General features: G+C 43.1%; 1 protein-coding gene across 2 annotated transcripts in view; it reads right to left on the bottom strand.

Moving 5' to 3' along the window:
- The window catches only part of SLC25A43 (solute carrier family 25 member 43), a 103,666-nt gene that overhangs the window by 25,898 nt on the left and 59,438 nt on the right, over positions 1-18,330 (bottom strand). For both annotated transcript variants that reach the window (XM_073599315.1, XM_073599316.1), the window contains one exon: positions 4,224-4,358. In XM_073599315.1, the coding sequence (XP_073455416.1) occupies positions 4,224-4,358 (135 nt within the window). The remainder of the gene's footprint in view (positions 1-4,223; positions 4,359-18,330) is intronic.

Genomic DNA, 18,330 nt, shown 5'->3' with positions numbered 1-18,330 from the left:
GCGACAGGTACTCGGGTACTCTGAAGGGCTGTGACAGGTACTCGGGTACACGGATGGCCTAGTGACAGGTACTCGGGTACTCGGATGGGCTGATGACTGGAATTCGGGTACTCTGAAGGGCTGTGACAGGTACTCGGGTACTCTGATGGACTACGACAGGTACTCTGATGGACTGCGACAGGTACTCGGGTACTCTGATGGACTACGACAGGTACTCTGATGGACTGCGACAGGTACTCGGGTACTCTGATGGACTGTGATAGGTACTCGGGTACTCTGATGAACTGACAGGTACTCATATGAACTGTGACAGGTACTCATATGGACTGTGACAGGTACTTTGATGGGTGGTGACAGGTCCTCTTTATTGGGGGTGGGCAATCAGTGTGATTGGTGTACACTGTAAGCGGTAACGAGATGTTACCGCAATCTCTCACACACGATCGGTGTGCGAGGAGGAGAACCCGGTAACATCTCGTTACCGCGGTTTGTTGACATTTAGTGATTGGCTGTGAAAGGATCACAGCCGATCAGGTGGTAAACAGCCGCCAGCCAATGGCCGTTTACCAGCGTCAGTGACGAGCAGTGTTCCTAGGAAAACGCCGCCACTGACATGATCGCGCGCATACGGCGTGCAAAGTGGGGCGGTACCACCTGTGATTCGCCGTGACTCCATCACGGCCGATCACGTGGTAAACAGCCATGCCCAATGGCTGTTCACCCCCCTCGGTGGCGAGCGCCGTCTCCGTGACACACCGCCACAGAAGGAACAGGGATGCATGCACACTATCGAGCACATTCCCTGTTTAAATAGAGGGCCGTCATAGGATGCCCTCCCAGAATGAGAGCCGTGCCGCCTAGCCATTATATGATGGCTGGGGGGGCGGCAATCAGTTAAAGGGGTTTCACTTACCCATCTAGGCACAGGGCAGCTTAGAAACTAAGAGCCCAATCTTCACCCTTCATGGCGGGTTCCTGTCACTTGAGGACCTTCAAGGACTGGGTACCCTTTTCATGTTATGGTTCCACTCCCTTGGACCTGTACAGCACCCTACAGGAATGCCTTAGCGCTGTGGTGTCCAGGATTCCACTTCACTGGGTCCAGCGCACGGAGGCCGCATTATAGGCAAAACCTCGCAGGATCTTGAGTCTTCTTTGCAAAGCTTGGGTTTATCTAAGCATATAGAGCCTGGGGCAAATGGATCCGGTCAATCCCTTGATTCATTTAAGAACCGTTTGTGGGACTAGAGACCTGGAGCTCAGAGAGCTCAAACAACCCTGCCATCCACCTTGCAGACACTGGTAAAAAAAACTGAAGTACTTCCTGTATGTGAGGGGTTATATAGGGGATCACTTCCTGTCTAAAGATCTTTGGTCTACCAGTGTCCATTCACCTGGAGATGAAGTATAACCCAGCAGGTAATGAATATTAGCCTAACTCTGTGTCCCATGATGCAGGGCTGTGTCTTGGCCTAGGCTGGCACTTTGCCGGGCTGTGGTTGGGCGGGGGGGGGGCGGTACCGGCTCAGCTCACTTCGGCTATGGTCGGGCGGGAGCCACCACCAGTAATCATAAGGAGGCTTACCAGATGTTGTTGACTTGGAGAGGCTTATGCCACCCAAGTTAAAAAGACTTATAACCAGCTGGCTGGGAAGATGCACCTGCTTGAACAGCCACGCAGACTTGATGCAGACGTTCTTGAACAGCAGCTCATAGGAAATACTCCAATAGGGAGCTCCAAACCAATATTCACAAACCATGCAAAGATAAATGAAATACTCACATAGCGTGATACCATATGTATAAAAAATGTATTATGTAAAAAAGGGATAAACTCACATGGTAACGATCATCAAAGGCATATATAGGAACAAGAGCGGTATGTAAGTAGGTCCACCCAATGCGTTTCTGCTAATAATCCGTCATCTGGAATGACGGCTTATTATGATTACTGGTGGTGGTTTACCTATTTTTCCAACTTCCTTCCAAGTGATGTCTGTCAAACATGTCTCTGGATTTGTGGGATTATCCTTTCTAATCTTTGGACTTCATTTTCATATTTGCTGACATCCTTTTGGACTTTTGTATGTTTTGACCATTTGTGTTCTTCAGTGTGATACACTTTTATATTTTATATGATTTTTATTTAATTATTTTATTTCAATATTTTTTACGTATGTGTTCACTTTTTGTGGTTTAAAATATTTGAGTCACTCGTGTACTTGTGTATTGACATTCGGTCACCGCTCAGCTCACTTCGGCTGTGCTCGGGCGGGCGGTCTTGACTCACGTCGGCTTGGCTGGGCTCAGCGGAGGGGACGGTCACAGTGATGTATCATGTAAGTAATGATGAGCGGTAAATGTAGTAGAAGAAGAATGCCGACCATGTCCGCAGCCTTGCAGTCCCTGACCATGTCCGCAACCCTTGACCACGTCCACAGCCCCTGACCACGTCCACAGCCCCTGACCACGTCCACAGCCCCTGACCACGTCCACAGCCCCTGACCACGTCCACAGCCCCTGACCGTCTCCTGTATCATGTCCGCAGTCTCTGACCGTCTCCTGTATCATGTCCGCAGTCTCTGACCGTCTCCTGTATCATGTCCGCAGTCTCTGACCGTCTCCTGTATCATGTCCGCAGTCTCTGACCGTCTCCTGTATCATGTCCGCAGTCTCTGACCGTCTCCTGTATCATGTTCGCAGTCTCTGACCAGCTCCTATAGTATGTCTGCAGTCTCTGACCAAATCCTGAGGTGGAGCTCTAACAGGAAGAGGTAAAGCATTAATGGGAAGAGGTGGAGTTTACAGATGAAGGGGTGGGTCTTAAATAGGAAGGGGTGTGACAAAATCAGATGGGGGCGCCCAATTTTAGTCTTTCCTAGGGCAGCACAAAACCAAAATACACCACTGCCATTTTGTATGAAAAAGAAAAGGGGGGCTCTGGGGGCTGCTGCATCACTGAAGGTTTTTTCAAAAACGTTGACTTTACAACTCCTTTAAGGTGCCCATAGATTTCAGTGGGCGGTCAGACAACACACATTCAAATCACTTTCAAACTTGGCCCAAAACACAACATGGTTACCTGTACAGCTCTTTAAAAAGAAAAACGCAGGTTTGGCTGCCATATTCACCCGATTCCTGACACTGTCCCTCAAACATACCCAGTTTCTAATTCAGTGTCATTCCTCTTCTGAGCTGAATGGCACCCAGTGTCATTTAGCCTACTTCCTGTGAGCCCAGGCCTTAAAAAAGCCTTGTAGAAATACACTCAGCTCCTAATTCCCTATTGTGAACCAACAACATTTTGGAATTGATACGCTAAAACTGATGAGTGAAAAATCTGGTGCAGCTGTGCATGGTAGCCAATCAGATACTAACTTGTTCACTTAAGCTTTGACAAAAAAAAAAAAAAAAAAAAAGAAAAAAAACTGAAAGCGCATTGATTTCTATGCAGAGCTGCACCAGATTTTGCACTTTCCAGTTTTAGCAAATCAACCCTATTGTTTGTTTTTTTTTGTTGCCAAAATGTAAGGAATTGTGTCAGCCCTGCCCAGTTATCTTTTTCTGAAACATAGGTATGCTCCACCTCTCCACAGCAAACAAGGAGGTTGTAGTTTTAGGGTGTATTTACACTTGTAAAAGCACCTGCCTGGCAATCAGATGCAAGAACCCCAGTAGGGGTTCCCATGATCAGCTGCGAGAGGCAGCTCCATTGAAAGCATTGGAAGGCTGTTGGCTCCCACAGCTAATTGTACCCACTCACAAATATTCACTCATGCAGTGATAAGTTCTAGACACAGGCAGTCTGGGACTAGGCCTGATTACTTGCATGCAATTACTGCATGAACAGTGGGAGCGATTAGCTGCAGAAGCCGGCAGACTCCCATTGCTTTTAATAGGGCTACCTTTTGCAGCTATTCACGGGAACCCCCCGCAGGAGTTTTCGCATCTAATTGCTGAATGGATGTGTTCCCAAGTGTGAATGCAGCCAAAAGAAGCGAGTTAAGTAGGACTGATTAGATTACTTGAGATAACCCAGGAACAGGACTGCTCTGAATTTCTGACGAGATCAACAGGTTTGTTTTTTTTTTTTACATTTGTTGGGCAGAATAACAAAATGCATTCAATGGGATATTTAACAGACCAAATGAGAGTAAATAAGATGTACACGGTTAGCGTTTACATACACTTAAAAAAAAAACAAAAAAAACAAAACAAGTCACCTTCAGTAAATTAGCAGTCAATCCATTCCAAAGGCTCAGAATACCTTTTATCTTCACAATTTGTCTAAAACAATCAACTACTCCATTAAAATGGACATCAACGCCCCCACAATGAGGAAGGATGTGGCTTTGTGCCTGCAAAAAAGATAAGACATTTACATTCAATGTATACAGATAGATGCAAGCATTTATCATAAGCCTATATACCCACCACAAATATAACCACAAAAGCTTCTAAAGGCAGCCATGCATGGATTGAAATTTGGCTGGTTCAGGAGGGACCGGCCAAATCTCAATCCATGTCTGGGGACAGTGGTGGTACAGAAGTTGATCTACTGATTGATTTTTGTAGAACCAGCCTTTCAGATAAATGCCACTTGACCAGAGCAACTGGCAGCGCTGAACATTGTATTCTGGAAGTGGGGATGTTTCCCACTGTCAAAACACAATAGCTCAGTGGGAATGAATCCCCCATCCACACATTTGAGGCGTGGCCTGTTTTTGATTGTTCAACCTGCTGGTTAGTTAACAAATCAATCCTTGGCCAAGTGCCATTTCAGACTTCCTGCAAGAAAACAGCAATAATACAGAATACAATGCATATAAACAAGTACACTTACCTACAGTATATCACAAAAGTGAGTACACCCCTTACATTTTTGTAATTATTTTATTATAGCTTTTCATTTGACAACACTGAAGAAATTACACTTTGCTACAATGTAAAGTAGTAAGGTGTACAGCTTGTATAACAGTGTAAATTTGTTGTCCCCTCAAAATAACTCAACGCACAGCCATTAATGTCTAAACCGTTGGCAACAAAAGTGAGTACACCCCTAAGTGAAAATGTCCAAATTGGGCCCAAAGTGTCAATATCATGTGGCCTCCATTACTTTCATTATTTTGATTATAAGAAGATTGCTGAAACTGAGCTGCAGAACAGTGGTCAAGAGCATACAGCGGTTTAACAGGACCAGTTCCACTCAGCACAGGCCTCGCCATGGTTAACCAAAGAAGAAAGAAGTTGAGTGCACATGCTCAGCGTCATATCTAGAGGTTGTCTTTGGGAAATAGATGTACGAGTGCTGCCAGCATTGCTGCAGAGGTTAAAGGGGTGGGGAGTCACCCTGTCAGTGCTCAGACCATACGCTGCACACTGCCTCAAATTGGTCTGCATGGCTGTCATCCCCGAAAGAAGCCACATCTAAAGATGATGCCCAAGAAAGCCTGCAAACAGTTTGCTGAAGACAAGCAGACTAAGGACACGAATTACTGGAACCATGTCCTGTGGTCTGAGGAGACCACTATAAACTTATTTGGTTCAGATGGTGTCAAGCATGTGTGGCGGCAACCAGGTGAGGAGTACAAAGACAAGTTTGTCTTGCCTACAGTCAAGCATGGTGGTGGGAGTGTCGTGCTCTGGGGCTGCATGAGTGCTGCTGGCACTGGGGAGCTACATTAAGGGAACCATGAATGCCAACATGTACTGTGACATACTGAAGCAGAGCATGATCCCCCTCCCTTCGGAGACTGGGCCGCAGGGCAGTATTCCAACATGATAACGACCCCAAACACACCTTTAAGATGACCACTGCCTTGCTAAAGAAGCTGGGGGTAAAGGTGATGGACTGGCCAAGCATGTCTCCAGACCTAAACCCTATTGAGCATCTGTGGGGCAACCTCAGACGGAAGGTGGATGAGCGCAAGGTCTCTAACATCCACCAGCTCCGTGTTGTCGTCATGGAGGAGTGGAAGAGGACTCCAGTGGCAACCTGTGAAGCTCTGGTGAACTCCATGCCCAAGAGGGTTAAGGCAGTACTGGAAAATAATGGTGGCCACACAAAATATTGACACTTTGGGCCCAATTAGGACATTAACGGCTGTGTGTTGAGTTATTTTGCGGGGTCAGTAAATTTACACTGTTATACAAGCTGTACACTTACTACTTTACGTTATAGCAAAGTGTCATTTCTTCAGTGTTGTCACATGAAAATATATATTAAAATATTTACAAAAATGTGATGCATGTACCTTTCCCTCTTGTGGATCTCTTTTTAGGCTTCCTTGCAGCTTCCTTTGCAGCTGGTGTCCCTGCTCCCATGACGCCATTTTGAAAAGTATTTTGTCCTGCAGATGTGCAAGATGGAATGTATGATGTCATGTGCCTCGTCTGGCACATGTGCTGTATGACTTTACATTTATCGGTTTTTAATTTAGTTTTTTGTTTTTTTTTTAATAATGCCTTCCTCCACATGAGCAAGTTAAAATGGATGATGTTTCATCCTGCGCATTCACAGGATGAAATACTTTTTTAAAAAAAAGGCAGTGTGGGAGCAGGGACACTGGCTGCACAGAGGAAACCTATAAAGGGATCCACAAGAAGGAAAGGCAGCGTGGACATAGGCAAGTGTACTCGATTATGTGCAATGTATTATATATTATTGCCGTTTGCAAAATATCAGGAAGATTTTATTTTTTAACAGAAAATCAGTTTAATGCTGTATGCAGCATGAGAGACTCATATGCTTCATCTTGCGCATATGCAGTATGCAGATTTCGCAGGTTAAGGATCTCCCAGGAGGCACCTGCATGGATAGGGCTATGTGACTAGTGCCTTCAGGGGAACCACAAAGTGGACGCAAAAAAAATGTAAGGTTGAGAAAGCCTCACTCTCTGTTCGGATGTAGTGTGATTTATGTAGCTTCAAAGTAAATCACTCACCAATTCTTTGTTATACGATTTTGTATTTAAAATGATTTGAAATTATTTCTGTTTATGTCTGTACTTCTTCCTTTTGAAAATTTAATAAAAATGTATTGAATTAAAAAAAAAAGTAAAGTTGAAGGCTAGTAAAAGGTCTGCTTATTGACAGCCTTAAAGCTGGCAATACAATAATAGAATTTAATTTATATAGTCAGGTTGAAAAAAAAAAAAAAGACACAAGTCCATCCAGTTCAACCAATAAATTTAAATAAAACCATTTGAAAATTTTCATTTGATTTGCTAATTAGCAAGGTCAAACTGACGTTCAACTGTTTGGATATTTGTATATAACGTTGGTTTAAAAATCTACATATTTATTAATCGTTTGAAAATAGTATATAAGCAGCTTTAGAAAATCTGTCCCAGTCGCTATTGTTCGTCCTCAAGATAAGGAGCACTGGCAGAGTTTACTTGTGCCATTTAAGCCCCTGCGCAAAAATTACTAATGTTGGCACTAGAAGTTTTATTTATTTTTTGTTTTTTGTTTAACCCAGCAGGCTGAATGATAAAAAGTACAGTGATCTCCCCCGCTGAGGTATTGTGTTCTAAAGGGGGGACTACCCCCCCTACACCCCCCTTCCCTCTTCCCACCAGAACACACTTGATCAGGCTGCTGATCGGATGCTTGGTTTTTCAGCATGCTTGCCCAACAGAAGCTGGTTGTAAGACCGGCTTCTGTCGGACAAGCAGCTGTACACACAAGCCGAAAGTCGGTCGGTTTCTGCCAAACCAACCGTTTTCAGCTGATTTTCGACCTGTGTATACCCAGCATAAGTCTAGTATCAGCCAAAGTGCAGATGAGTACTGTATAAAGACACAGTTGGGGAGTGGATAACAATACCAGTGCACTTAAAGTAGGTTTCTGGTATTTAAAGAAATATGGACTATTAAAAATTATTATTGGCTTTTTCAATAAGTGAGTGCTAACAGTAATGAAATGTGTAAAGTATAGTCACTCCTTGCAAACAGACTACACTACACTCAAACCAGCAAAACATTTTTTCTGATTGGTTGTTACAGGTTATTGTGGTTTACATTTTTATATCAATGTACAAGCTGTATAATGTATTTTGCAATGGACAGCCATCTTTAGCCAATAAGCGATATTGAACTACATCAGCTGATCAGCTGAAGAGAGTACACAATGTACAGTAATGTAGTATAATGTGTGTGCAGTACTATGTCCTCCTTAGCTGCAAATAGCTGAATGCTACGCCCAGAACAGGTATTACCAGTTTAAAACCGGCAGGACTCACAGGCTGAGTTTATAGCCCAGAGTAAATTATCAGAAACTTTTATTCCAAGCAAGGTGACTTATCAACAGCAAACAGATTATTTCCAGGAAGATGAAGCTACCTTTTTATAGCAGTGTCTGGGTTATCAATAATGTCCATGCTACACACAATTACAAAGAGTAATGGCCGTTTATTAACATTGCCATACAGCAAACACAAAACTTTTTTTAGGAGACAGATTTACTAAATTTACTTACTACAGCTACTTATACAGCACCATCAACTTACACAGCGCTTACACACACACACAAAATATATATTTTATTATACACACACACAAGTTTACACATCCTGGCAGAATTCATGATTTCTTGGTCATTTTTTAGAGAATATGAATGATAACACAAAAACATTTCTTTTACTTATGCTTATGGTTAGTGTTTGGCTGAAGCCATTTATTATCAATCAACTGTGTTTACTCTTTTTAAAGCAGAATGGCAACAGAAACTACCCAAATGACCCTGATCAAAAGTTTACACACCCTGGTGATTTTGGCCTGATAACATGCACAGCAGTTAACAAAAAGGGGTTTGAATGGCTTTTAAAAAAGGTAACCATCCTCACCTGTGATCTGTTTGCTTGTAATTAGTTTGTGTATAAAAGGTCAGTGAGTTTCTGGACTCCTGACAGACCCTTATATCTTTCATCCAGTGCTGCACTGACATTTCTGGATTCTGAGTCATGGGGAAAGCAAAAGAATTGTCAAAGGATCTGAGGGAAAAGGTAGTTGAACTGTATAAAACAGGAAAGGGATATAAAAAGATACCCAAGTTATTGAGAATGCCAATCAGCAGTGTTCAAACTCTAATCAAGAAGTGGAAAATAAGGGGTTCTGTTGAAACCAAACCACGGTCTGGTAAACCAACTAACATTTCGGCCACAACTGCCAGGAAAATTGTTCAGGATGCACAGAAAAACCCACAAATAACTTCAGGTGAAATACAGGACTCTCTGAAAACATGTGGTGTGGCTGTTTCAAGATGCACAATAAGGAGGCACTTGAAGAAAGATCCACTACATGGTCGAGTCGCGTGAAGAAAGCCATTACTACGCAAATGCCACAAAGTATCCCACTTACAATATGCCAAACAGCACAGAAAGGAGTCAACAAGGCCTATGATGAGAGGTACAGAGGTGGATCGCTGATGTTTTATGGACGTGTGAGCTACAAAAGGCACAGGAAATTTGGTCAAAATCGATGGCAAGATGAATGCAGTATGTTATCAAAAAATACTGGAGGAACGTTTGCATTCATCAGCCAGGAAGCTGCGCATGGGATGTATTTGGACATTCCAACATGACAATGATCCAAAACAAAAGGCCAAGTCGACCTGTCATTGGCTACAGCAGAATAAAAAGAAGGTTCTGGGGTGGCCATCTCAGTCTCCTGACCTCAATATCATTGAGCCACTCCGGAGAGATCTCAAACATGCAGTTCATGCAAGACAGCCCAAGAATTTAAGGAACTGGAGGCTTTTTGCCAAGAGGAATGGGCAGCTTTACCATCTGAGAAGACAGTAGAGCTGCATGATCAATCATTAAGAATCAAAATCGCAATCTTTTTCCCTTCCCGATCTTCAAAACAGCATGTCAGATTCTAACAAGTGCAGAGAGTTCTCCCACTGGAAAAAAAAAATCCAGGCAGCCTGCCAAGTTTTATCACAACATGGCAAACATTCTTTTATCAAAGGAAAGAACTCTGATGTGTAAATGAGGGAAGTTTAACCATTTAAAGACCAAACCTTTTCTGACATTTGTTGCTTACAAGTAAAAAGCATTTTCTGCTAGAAAATTACTTGGAACACCCAAACGTGATATTTTTTTTTTTTTTTAGCAGAGACCCTAAAGAATTAGTAAAGTTTGCCCAATTTATTTTGTATAATGTGAAAGAAGATGTTACACTACGAGAATCGTGATCTTTATTCCAAGCAAAAAAAAAAAAAAAATCGTGATTCTCATTTTGGCCAGAATCGTGCAGCTCTAATAAAGAGCCTCATCCACAAATACCACAAAAGACTTCAAGCTGTCATTGATTTTAAAGGGGGGCAATGTAGTGCATTAAGAAACTGAAGTACCGGAGGTAGTGCCGTGGGTGGGATTCAAACCAATGACCCTAGTGCTGCTAGACAGAAGTGTTAACCACTTAGCCACTGTGCTGCCCTATATTGATTAATAAATTGCTCCCACTGCTGCTCAGAAGTAGCATTGTTCCAATATTAAATCTGCTCCTGGCCACTTCTTACAGGAAAAATCGAAAGCAAAGTTTGCAAAACTGTCACAGTTACCTGTTTGCGATTGAAAGTACAGAGGCTGAAAACACATCAGACAGCATTGTGAACAGATAGATCTACAGCAAAAGGAAATATTACATAAATGTGATAAAAAAAAATATCTTACTGGAATAAAACAAGTAAGGGAATGTACAGTGTTTTAGTAAAGGTTCTCTTTAAATTTGTCAAATAAATTTAAAGCTCCATTCCAATTCACACAGTGGGAACACGGGTTCTTGCTCGCTGTTTTTTGCACATTTTCGCAGGTGCATGGAAAACACGCCACAGAAGCTCCAGAACCTTTGCAGGTGTGCAGTGTTGTGCGTTTCTCAAATGCGCGTTTTGTCATGATTTTCTCCCATTTTGTCACAAGAAAATTGTACTCTGTTTGGAATGCCATTAAGAAATAATGCCTTTCTGATAACACGAGCAGAAACATTAAATTCTGCCCTAGTTTTCAGAGCAGCCAAGTGTGAATGGGGCCTTAAATAATGCCAATTTAGATTTTAGATTTTCAGAGAAACACTGAGGAGTGATAGCAGTTCAAAGTGGTCCATCAAGTTTGCCCCATCCGCTTATTCTTTTTGTTTTAGTATACAGTAGATCAATGTTCATCCCAAGCAAGTTTGAAACTTCTTGCTGTTGGCTGGCTCACTACCTCTGCTGGAAGTCTATTGCAAGCCTCAATTTCTTTCAGTAAAATAGTTACTTACCGAGATTAGTTTTGAAGTTTCCTCTGGCTGGTTTGAGGTCATGTCCTTGTATGCTTGATCTCAGCTTCATACTGAAAGTACTGCCCTCCTGAACATTATTAACACCCTTAAAAGTAGAAGTCCACCCTAACACTAAAATCTCTAAATCTACAGGCATCCACGATCTAAGATTATCTCATCTATCCCTGTAAAGAAGAAATTAAGCCACTCCGGTCCCACGCTGAACTGTCAGCTGCGGCTTTGCAGTGAAGGTGGGTGCAGAGGAGGCAGCTTATAACAGAAGCCCCATAGTAAGGTCTATGGGTGATGTCACTTCCCATTAATTTCCCAGCCGTTGTCGGCTGTCTCCTCTGAACAGCTTCTGCTGCTGGAGACCGGACCAGAGTAGCTTCAAAAAAGGTATCTATAACGATTTCTTAAATTGTGGATGCCTGTAGATTTAGAGATTTTAGTGTTAGGGTGGACTTCCACTTTAATGTATTTAAATGTTTCAATCATATTTTCCAATTTGCTATCCTCAATCCTTATTAGGTTCCTGAAAGCTCTCCTGATGTTTTATCCCCAGACCCCTCTCTATTTTTCTTGCCCGTCTGTGAACTTGATCTTAAGATCTTTTTGGAAGTGAGGTCTCCAGAACTGGACACCAGTATTCTAAATGAAGTCTAACTAAAGCCCCACACACAATCAGAATACTGTACAAAAATACTGCTTTCAAAGCGATCGTACGATAATCTGATCGTTAGTACACAGCTTTTGTCCAAAACGTTCCAAAGAGGGACAAACACAAAAATGTTCCTCCTATGATACCAGATCGTACAATATTTGTTTAATCAGAACAGTTTTCGTCCAAAAATACAATACAATACATCACTTCCAAATTTTTATTCCGTCATACGAGAACTTTCATACTCTCGATATGAAGACTATCATGCAAAAAAAAAAAAACACAGACTCATTCGTCCGATAATCTCATTGTATGTACTAGGCTGAAAGATCTACTGTATGTAAAGGAATCAGGACCTCCCTCCACCTGCTGGTGATCCGTCCAGTAATATCTAAAGATCTACACAGAGGAATCAAGACCTTCCTCCTGCCGGTTACCCCTCTAGTGATACACCTAACAGTTCTAATCACTATTCCCATTGCATGACCACGCCGCTTGAGCTCCAGGCTGATACAAACTGCTTTTCTGAGAAATGTTGAAGCTCATTTAGATACACAACTGAATTAAACCAATTCCTTCCTTTTCCCTGCTTCCTTCCCTACTGGCTGCTAAATATGATGGGAGGCAAAAGAGAAGGAAGAAAGAGAGCAGACAAATGGGATTACCATTTTTTGTCATTTCCATATCTGGAGTCTGGCTTTGGAAGTTTTTATTTTCACTCTTTAATATAATCCTGTACGACCCAATCCTAACAAAAAAGTCCTGAATTTGGAGCATCATCTGCCAGGGGGTCCAACGGTGTGTTCACCATAAACCAGTCCACTGAGTAATAATGCAACAAGCTGTCATTCTGGCATGATTATGGATTAAAAAAAACAAAAACAAAAAAAAAAGAACGAAGAAATTAAAAAAAAAAAAAAAAAAAACACAACACAATAACCACTTTATTGAAATTGAGATTTGATATGTTCATAATACCAGAAACTTATGAAAGGTCAGAAATTAGGTTTCTCATTGGATGTTTGAAGGCAACAGGCGCACTCTAAGTGACATACCCTCTCTGCATTCCACTAGTACCTCCATATACCTTAGCAGTATAGTGTTTGGGTTATCAGGTTCATGCTGATACAGTCTGATCAAAGATCAAAAGAACTGTCCTTTTCCAGTGCAGATAACCACCCACAGTCTCCACAGAGACAAAATTAAATACTTGTATCAGTAAAGGACAATGATCACACAACTGGTCAAGCAGGTACTAACCACAATTAGCAAAAACCGTTTACTTGGGAGTTCACACTATTGTACTTTTGCAATACAAACTTCTAGGAACAAAGTGCAGTAACCCATAGCAGCTCAGATTCAATTTGCTGGAGTCAGACCAGTACAAGATCAATTCTGGTTGGTTGTTATGGGCACTAAGTTTATTACATTTTCACTAAATGTATTTTTAGATTAAAGTAGTCTATGAACCTGATTATGATTTGATATCTGCCTCTGAGTAGTTGAACACAGATTGTGAGACAGAGGAGTAGCACTGGGAGTCAATTAAACTCTGTTGCATGGATATGTACTAATAAGAGGGGTATTCAGTGGATATCAATTTTGTTACGCTATTGTTATACGCTACAATATGTTCACCTGGGGGCCCTTTGGCCATGAGTGATGTTTTATGCTGCTGTTTGTTGCACATGAACCAGAGTTTGTATTTTACAATAAACTTATCACAAATTTGAATCATTTTGAATATTTGATCTACTTTATCTTCAATTATTAGTCAATACTTTGCTGCTTTAAAAAACCCCCTGAGGAAATTCTCGATATTTTTTTGTATCCTACTTTTGGGTTGTGCAGCTCCGGGTACTCCCGCATATGTGTTTTCCTAGCTTTTATGTACTAATAAGAGAACACAAAAGAGCTGCTGCTCCTTCACTGTCCCATCACAGGCAGGGAGTTGGGAGGTGACCGGGCTTTATTGCTTAACCACCTGCTGTCTACCTGGGCCATTTTTTCTGCACACATTCAATTCTGCATTTTTTTGCTAGAAATCAATTTAAACACACCAAAAATTATATATTTTCTAAAAGCAGAGACCCTGGACAATAAATGGTAGTTGCATTGTTATGTTGCACAATATTTGCGCAAGTATTTATCAAATACATATTTTTTTTTAGGAAACAATACACTTAGGCCGGCCATACACTATTCCAATCTTGGCCAGTGCCTGGTGAACTGGCAGAGCTTAGAACCGTAAATGGGCAGGCTGAATGTACCAAGCTGATCAATAGATCAACTTGGGTAGAACCAGCCTGCTGGATTATTTTACGACAATCACTGTCTTCTCCCAGCGGGGACAGCTTACCCCACCTGCCCCTGCCCGTGGTTGCAGAAAATAAATTGTATGGCCTGCCTAAGGTAAATTGTAGAGCAAACAAACACATTATACCTAATTTTTAAGTAAACTATAAAAGATGGGGTTGCATCAGATAAACAGATACCAAACATATCAAGTCTCAAAACTCCCATGGAATCACAAAAACTGTAGTACAAAAAATTCTCTACAGGTAACGCTTTAAAAGCGTCATCAGTTACTATGGCCATAGAATTACTGTTCTCACTAGGACTTTTGCAACGATATGTCACATGTGTGGTAGGAACTGGTGTTTACATAAACATGCTTGCCCTATGCTTTGCTTTTTATAATGGGGTGTGTGTGGGGGTGCTCTAATTTTTTTAAATTATTTTTATTCTTTTTTACACTTTTTTTTTACTTTATTACTAATAAGCCCACTATGTGATGACATGGCCAGGTGACAAAAAGATAGTAGCTAATTGAGTACCGACATTCATTTGTCCTCAGACCAGGCGACCTACTGCACAGACTAATTCCAACACTTAAGTCCCTTGGAGTCCCTGGGATAGACCCCCTTTCCTACTGATTTTTTTACCCATGCATTTACCTAAATGGATAACGAACAGATCACAATTGTGTGATGCCCATATGTATGGCAAAAAATTGCAGGTGGTGTAACACTATATGTACGCTACTTTATACGATTTTCTGTTACTCTTGGTGACTGTGCAATGAAACCAAATCTACTGTTTACTGACATTGCATGGATATCCTAGTTCTAGCATACACACTTACACCTTGCTCATGGTGAAGTACCCACCCCAGTGATTCACGGGTTGAGCTCTGGTCTTGACACCTTTCAGTGACACTCGGAGGACAAAATGCAACCAATATTTTAATCCAGTTTCTTTATTTTAAGGTGTACTCACAGCTTCCAAATAAAGTAATCTCCTTTCTTTATGTCTATGCACCCCTGAAGAAGAATAACTATTTTGAAACACATCGGGTGTTCATCTTCATTTTCTGTTCTGGAGATTCCAACTTGAGTACATTGTAAAGAATTCCATCTAACCATTTTAACATGTATTGTTAATTTTTTTTTTAAATGACCCAGTACCGTTAAAGTCCCACTTTGGCCATGTGACAGGTCCTCCTAATAGAAACACTGGGTTTCTATTAGACCTCCAATATCTACCCTGCCCTCTGATGCAACTATTCAAAACACAGATTCTGTTTAAATAGCTGCATCCTCAGCTACACCAGCCGAGGAATGAGAGTTGTGACCCTGGAAGTGACGTAATACACGTCACTTTTGAAATCATTTTTGGCAGGAGGGATCGGGAAACATCCGAGTTCCTCCTGCTTTCACCAGGGAAGCAGTTTTCTGGGATAGTTAATACAGTGTAGGAAATCTGCTAGATACACCTTTGAAACGCGTGTGTGAACAGTTGTACCTGCCAAAAATGTGTAACTGCGTTTAACCAGTTTTCTAATCCAGACATCCCTGCCACACACTATACCAAGATTCCCAACTATTTACTTTTTCCAAAAGCAACACATCTTGGTCAAGGCTGTGACTGAATTGTGAATGAACAGCAGCACATTGACGAGGTCATCTCTGTGATCTCTCCTCCAATCAGTATGCTTCATTTTTGTTATGTTCACAGAACTTTGCAATGCAGTAAACTGATTGCCCTCCAGAGCTGCCTTTTCCTCAGACAGTTGAAGTATTTTATGATTACATTACTGGATTAAATTTGGGGGTCTTTTTATATATGCCCATACTTTAAGGTTCGATCATAAACACAAGTGGCATTTTCCAAGAGTTTGACTGTAGGGGGCTTTTTAAAGGTTAGTGTCATGTTGGGAAAACTGCCATCATTCCTGGCCAAAGTCTAAAATGATTAACATTCCCAGGAGACTTGTGCTCAGCACTCGTGAAATCTCAGCCCTCCTTAATAGAAGTATGTTTACTAACAGGCACATTGTATACTTTATCTAACGGGACATTTGTGGCAGGCCACAAAACAGATGTTGCCCTGTATGTGATAGGTTTCGGCATCTTGTATTTAGATAACCTTTGTTTAGTTCAGAGTTCAGGAGCAAGCCTTTTAGGCGCCTTTCACACAGCTTTCCCCCTCCTGAACCGTACCAGGCTGCATGCCCTCAACATTGGGGGGGGGGGGGGTTTGGTGCTTTGGGGCAAGGGGGGCGCCCTGCAGGACCCCCACCCCAAAGCACCTTGTTCCCATGTTGATGAGGACAAGGGCCTCTTCCCGACAACCCTGGCCATTGGTTGTTGGGGTCTGCGGGCGGGGGGCTTATCGGAATCCGGGAGCCCCCTTTAATAAGGGGGCCCCAGAACCCGGCCCCCCACCCTATGTGAATGAGTATGGGGCACATCGTACTCCTACCCATTCACGGGGGAGTGGGGTTGGGGGAAGTGTCAATAATAAAAAAACACAGTAGACAGGTTTTTAAAGTGATTTATTAGGCAGCTCCGGGGGGGTCTTCTTCCGACTTCGGTGGTCTTCTTCCGACTTCGGGGGTCTATCAGGCCTCTTCTCCCTCTCTCCGGTGTCGTCTCCGCGCTCTCTGGTTCTTCTCCGATGCCTTCTTCCTTCTGCCGGGCTCTGCTATCTTCTGCTCTTTTGCCGCTCTTTTGCTAGCGGAGGTGCCCGGTCTTCTGAGACGTCTTCTTCCCTCTTCTCTTCCTGAGATGTTGACAGGAAGAGACCGTCATGCCCCGGGACTGTGACGTGATAAGGGGGCGGGGTCACCGGGTGACATCACCCGGTGGCCACGCCCCATGCCTATATATTTGGTTGCAGACCTCGCTCATGGCATTACAGCGAGAGGGAGCGTCGTGTCAACATCTCAGGAAGAGAAGAGGGAAGAAGACATCTCAGAAGACCGGGCTCCTCCGCTAGCAAAAGAGCAGAAGATAGCCGAGGAGCCCGGCAGAAGGAAGAAGGCACCGGAGAAGAACCATAGAGCACGGAGACGTCACCGGAGAGAGGGAGAAGAGGCCTGAGAGACCCCCGAAGTCGGAAAGACGACCACCGGAGCTGCCTAATAAATCACTTTAAAAACCTGTCTACTGTGTTTTTTTTTTTATTGACACTTTTTCCCCCCGGGAATGGGTAGGTGTACGGATTCCGATAAGCCCCCCGCCCGCAATCCCCGACAACCAACGGCCAGGGTTGTCGGGAAGAGGCCCTTTGTCCTCATCAACATGGGGATAAGGTGCTTAGGGTGGGGGGCCCGCAGGGCTCCCCCTTGCTCCAAAGCACCAGGCCCCCCCCCCCCATGTAGAGGGCATGTGGCCTGGTACGGTTTGGGGGGGGGGGCGCTCGCTCGTCCCCACCCCCTTTCCTGACTGACCGGGCTGCATGCTCGGATAAGGGTCTGGTATGGATTCTGAGGGGGACCCCCACGCCATTTTTCGGCTTAGGGGTTCCCCTTAAAATCCATACCAGACCGAAGGGCCTGGTATGCTCTTGGAGGGGAACCCATGCCAGTTTATTTAAAATTTGGCGTGGAGTTCCCCCATCAAGATTCATACCGAACAGTGCCTGGCATTGGCAGGGATCCGAGTCGGATCCCCGTGCTTGTCATGCACTGCGATTACCTGCGGTTATGTGCGGATAGCTACGCTAAATCACTCCTGGACGCAGTCAATTCTATTTTTTCTATCCGCACCAAACCGCATGTAATGAAAACGCAGCTAAAAGCAGTGTGTGAATGGGGCTATAGGAAAGCATTGTGTGCGTTTAGCTGCAGTAGAAAATGCAGCTAAAAGCACAATCCTATCCGTCCGTCCGTGTGAAAGGGGCCTTAAGCTGAGCTATGGACTAAACTTGAGACTTGAGATTTGGTGTATTTGTTTGCAGATCTGTGCAGTAATCCGACATGAAACAACTCTGGTTTATTGCCTTTGTGCAGCACTTATCTGTAGTACAGACCAGTCACTGCCGCTCTCTTTCCCTGTGCAAGGTGACTGGTCTCGTCTCCCCCCAAACGCTGCAGACAGATGACCTTTCTTGGTCCCA

The sequence above is a fragment of the Aquarana catesbeiana genome, linkage group LG09 (genome assembly GCF_042186555.1).
Source record: "Aquarana catesbeiana isolate 2022-GZ linkage group LG09, ASM4218655v1, whole genome shotgun sequence".
Lineage (NCBI taxonomy): Eukaryota > Metazoa > Chordata > Amphibia > Anura > Ranidae > Aquarana > Aquarana catesbeiana.
Note: the sequence above shows the minus strand (reverse complement) of the source record. Positions and strands in the feature narration are given on the sequence as shown.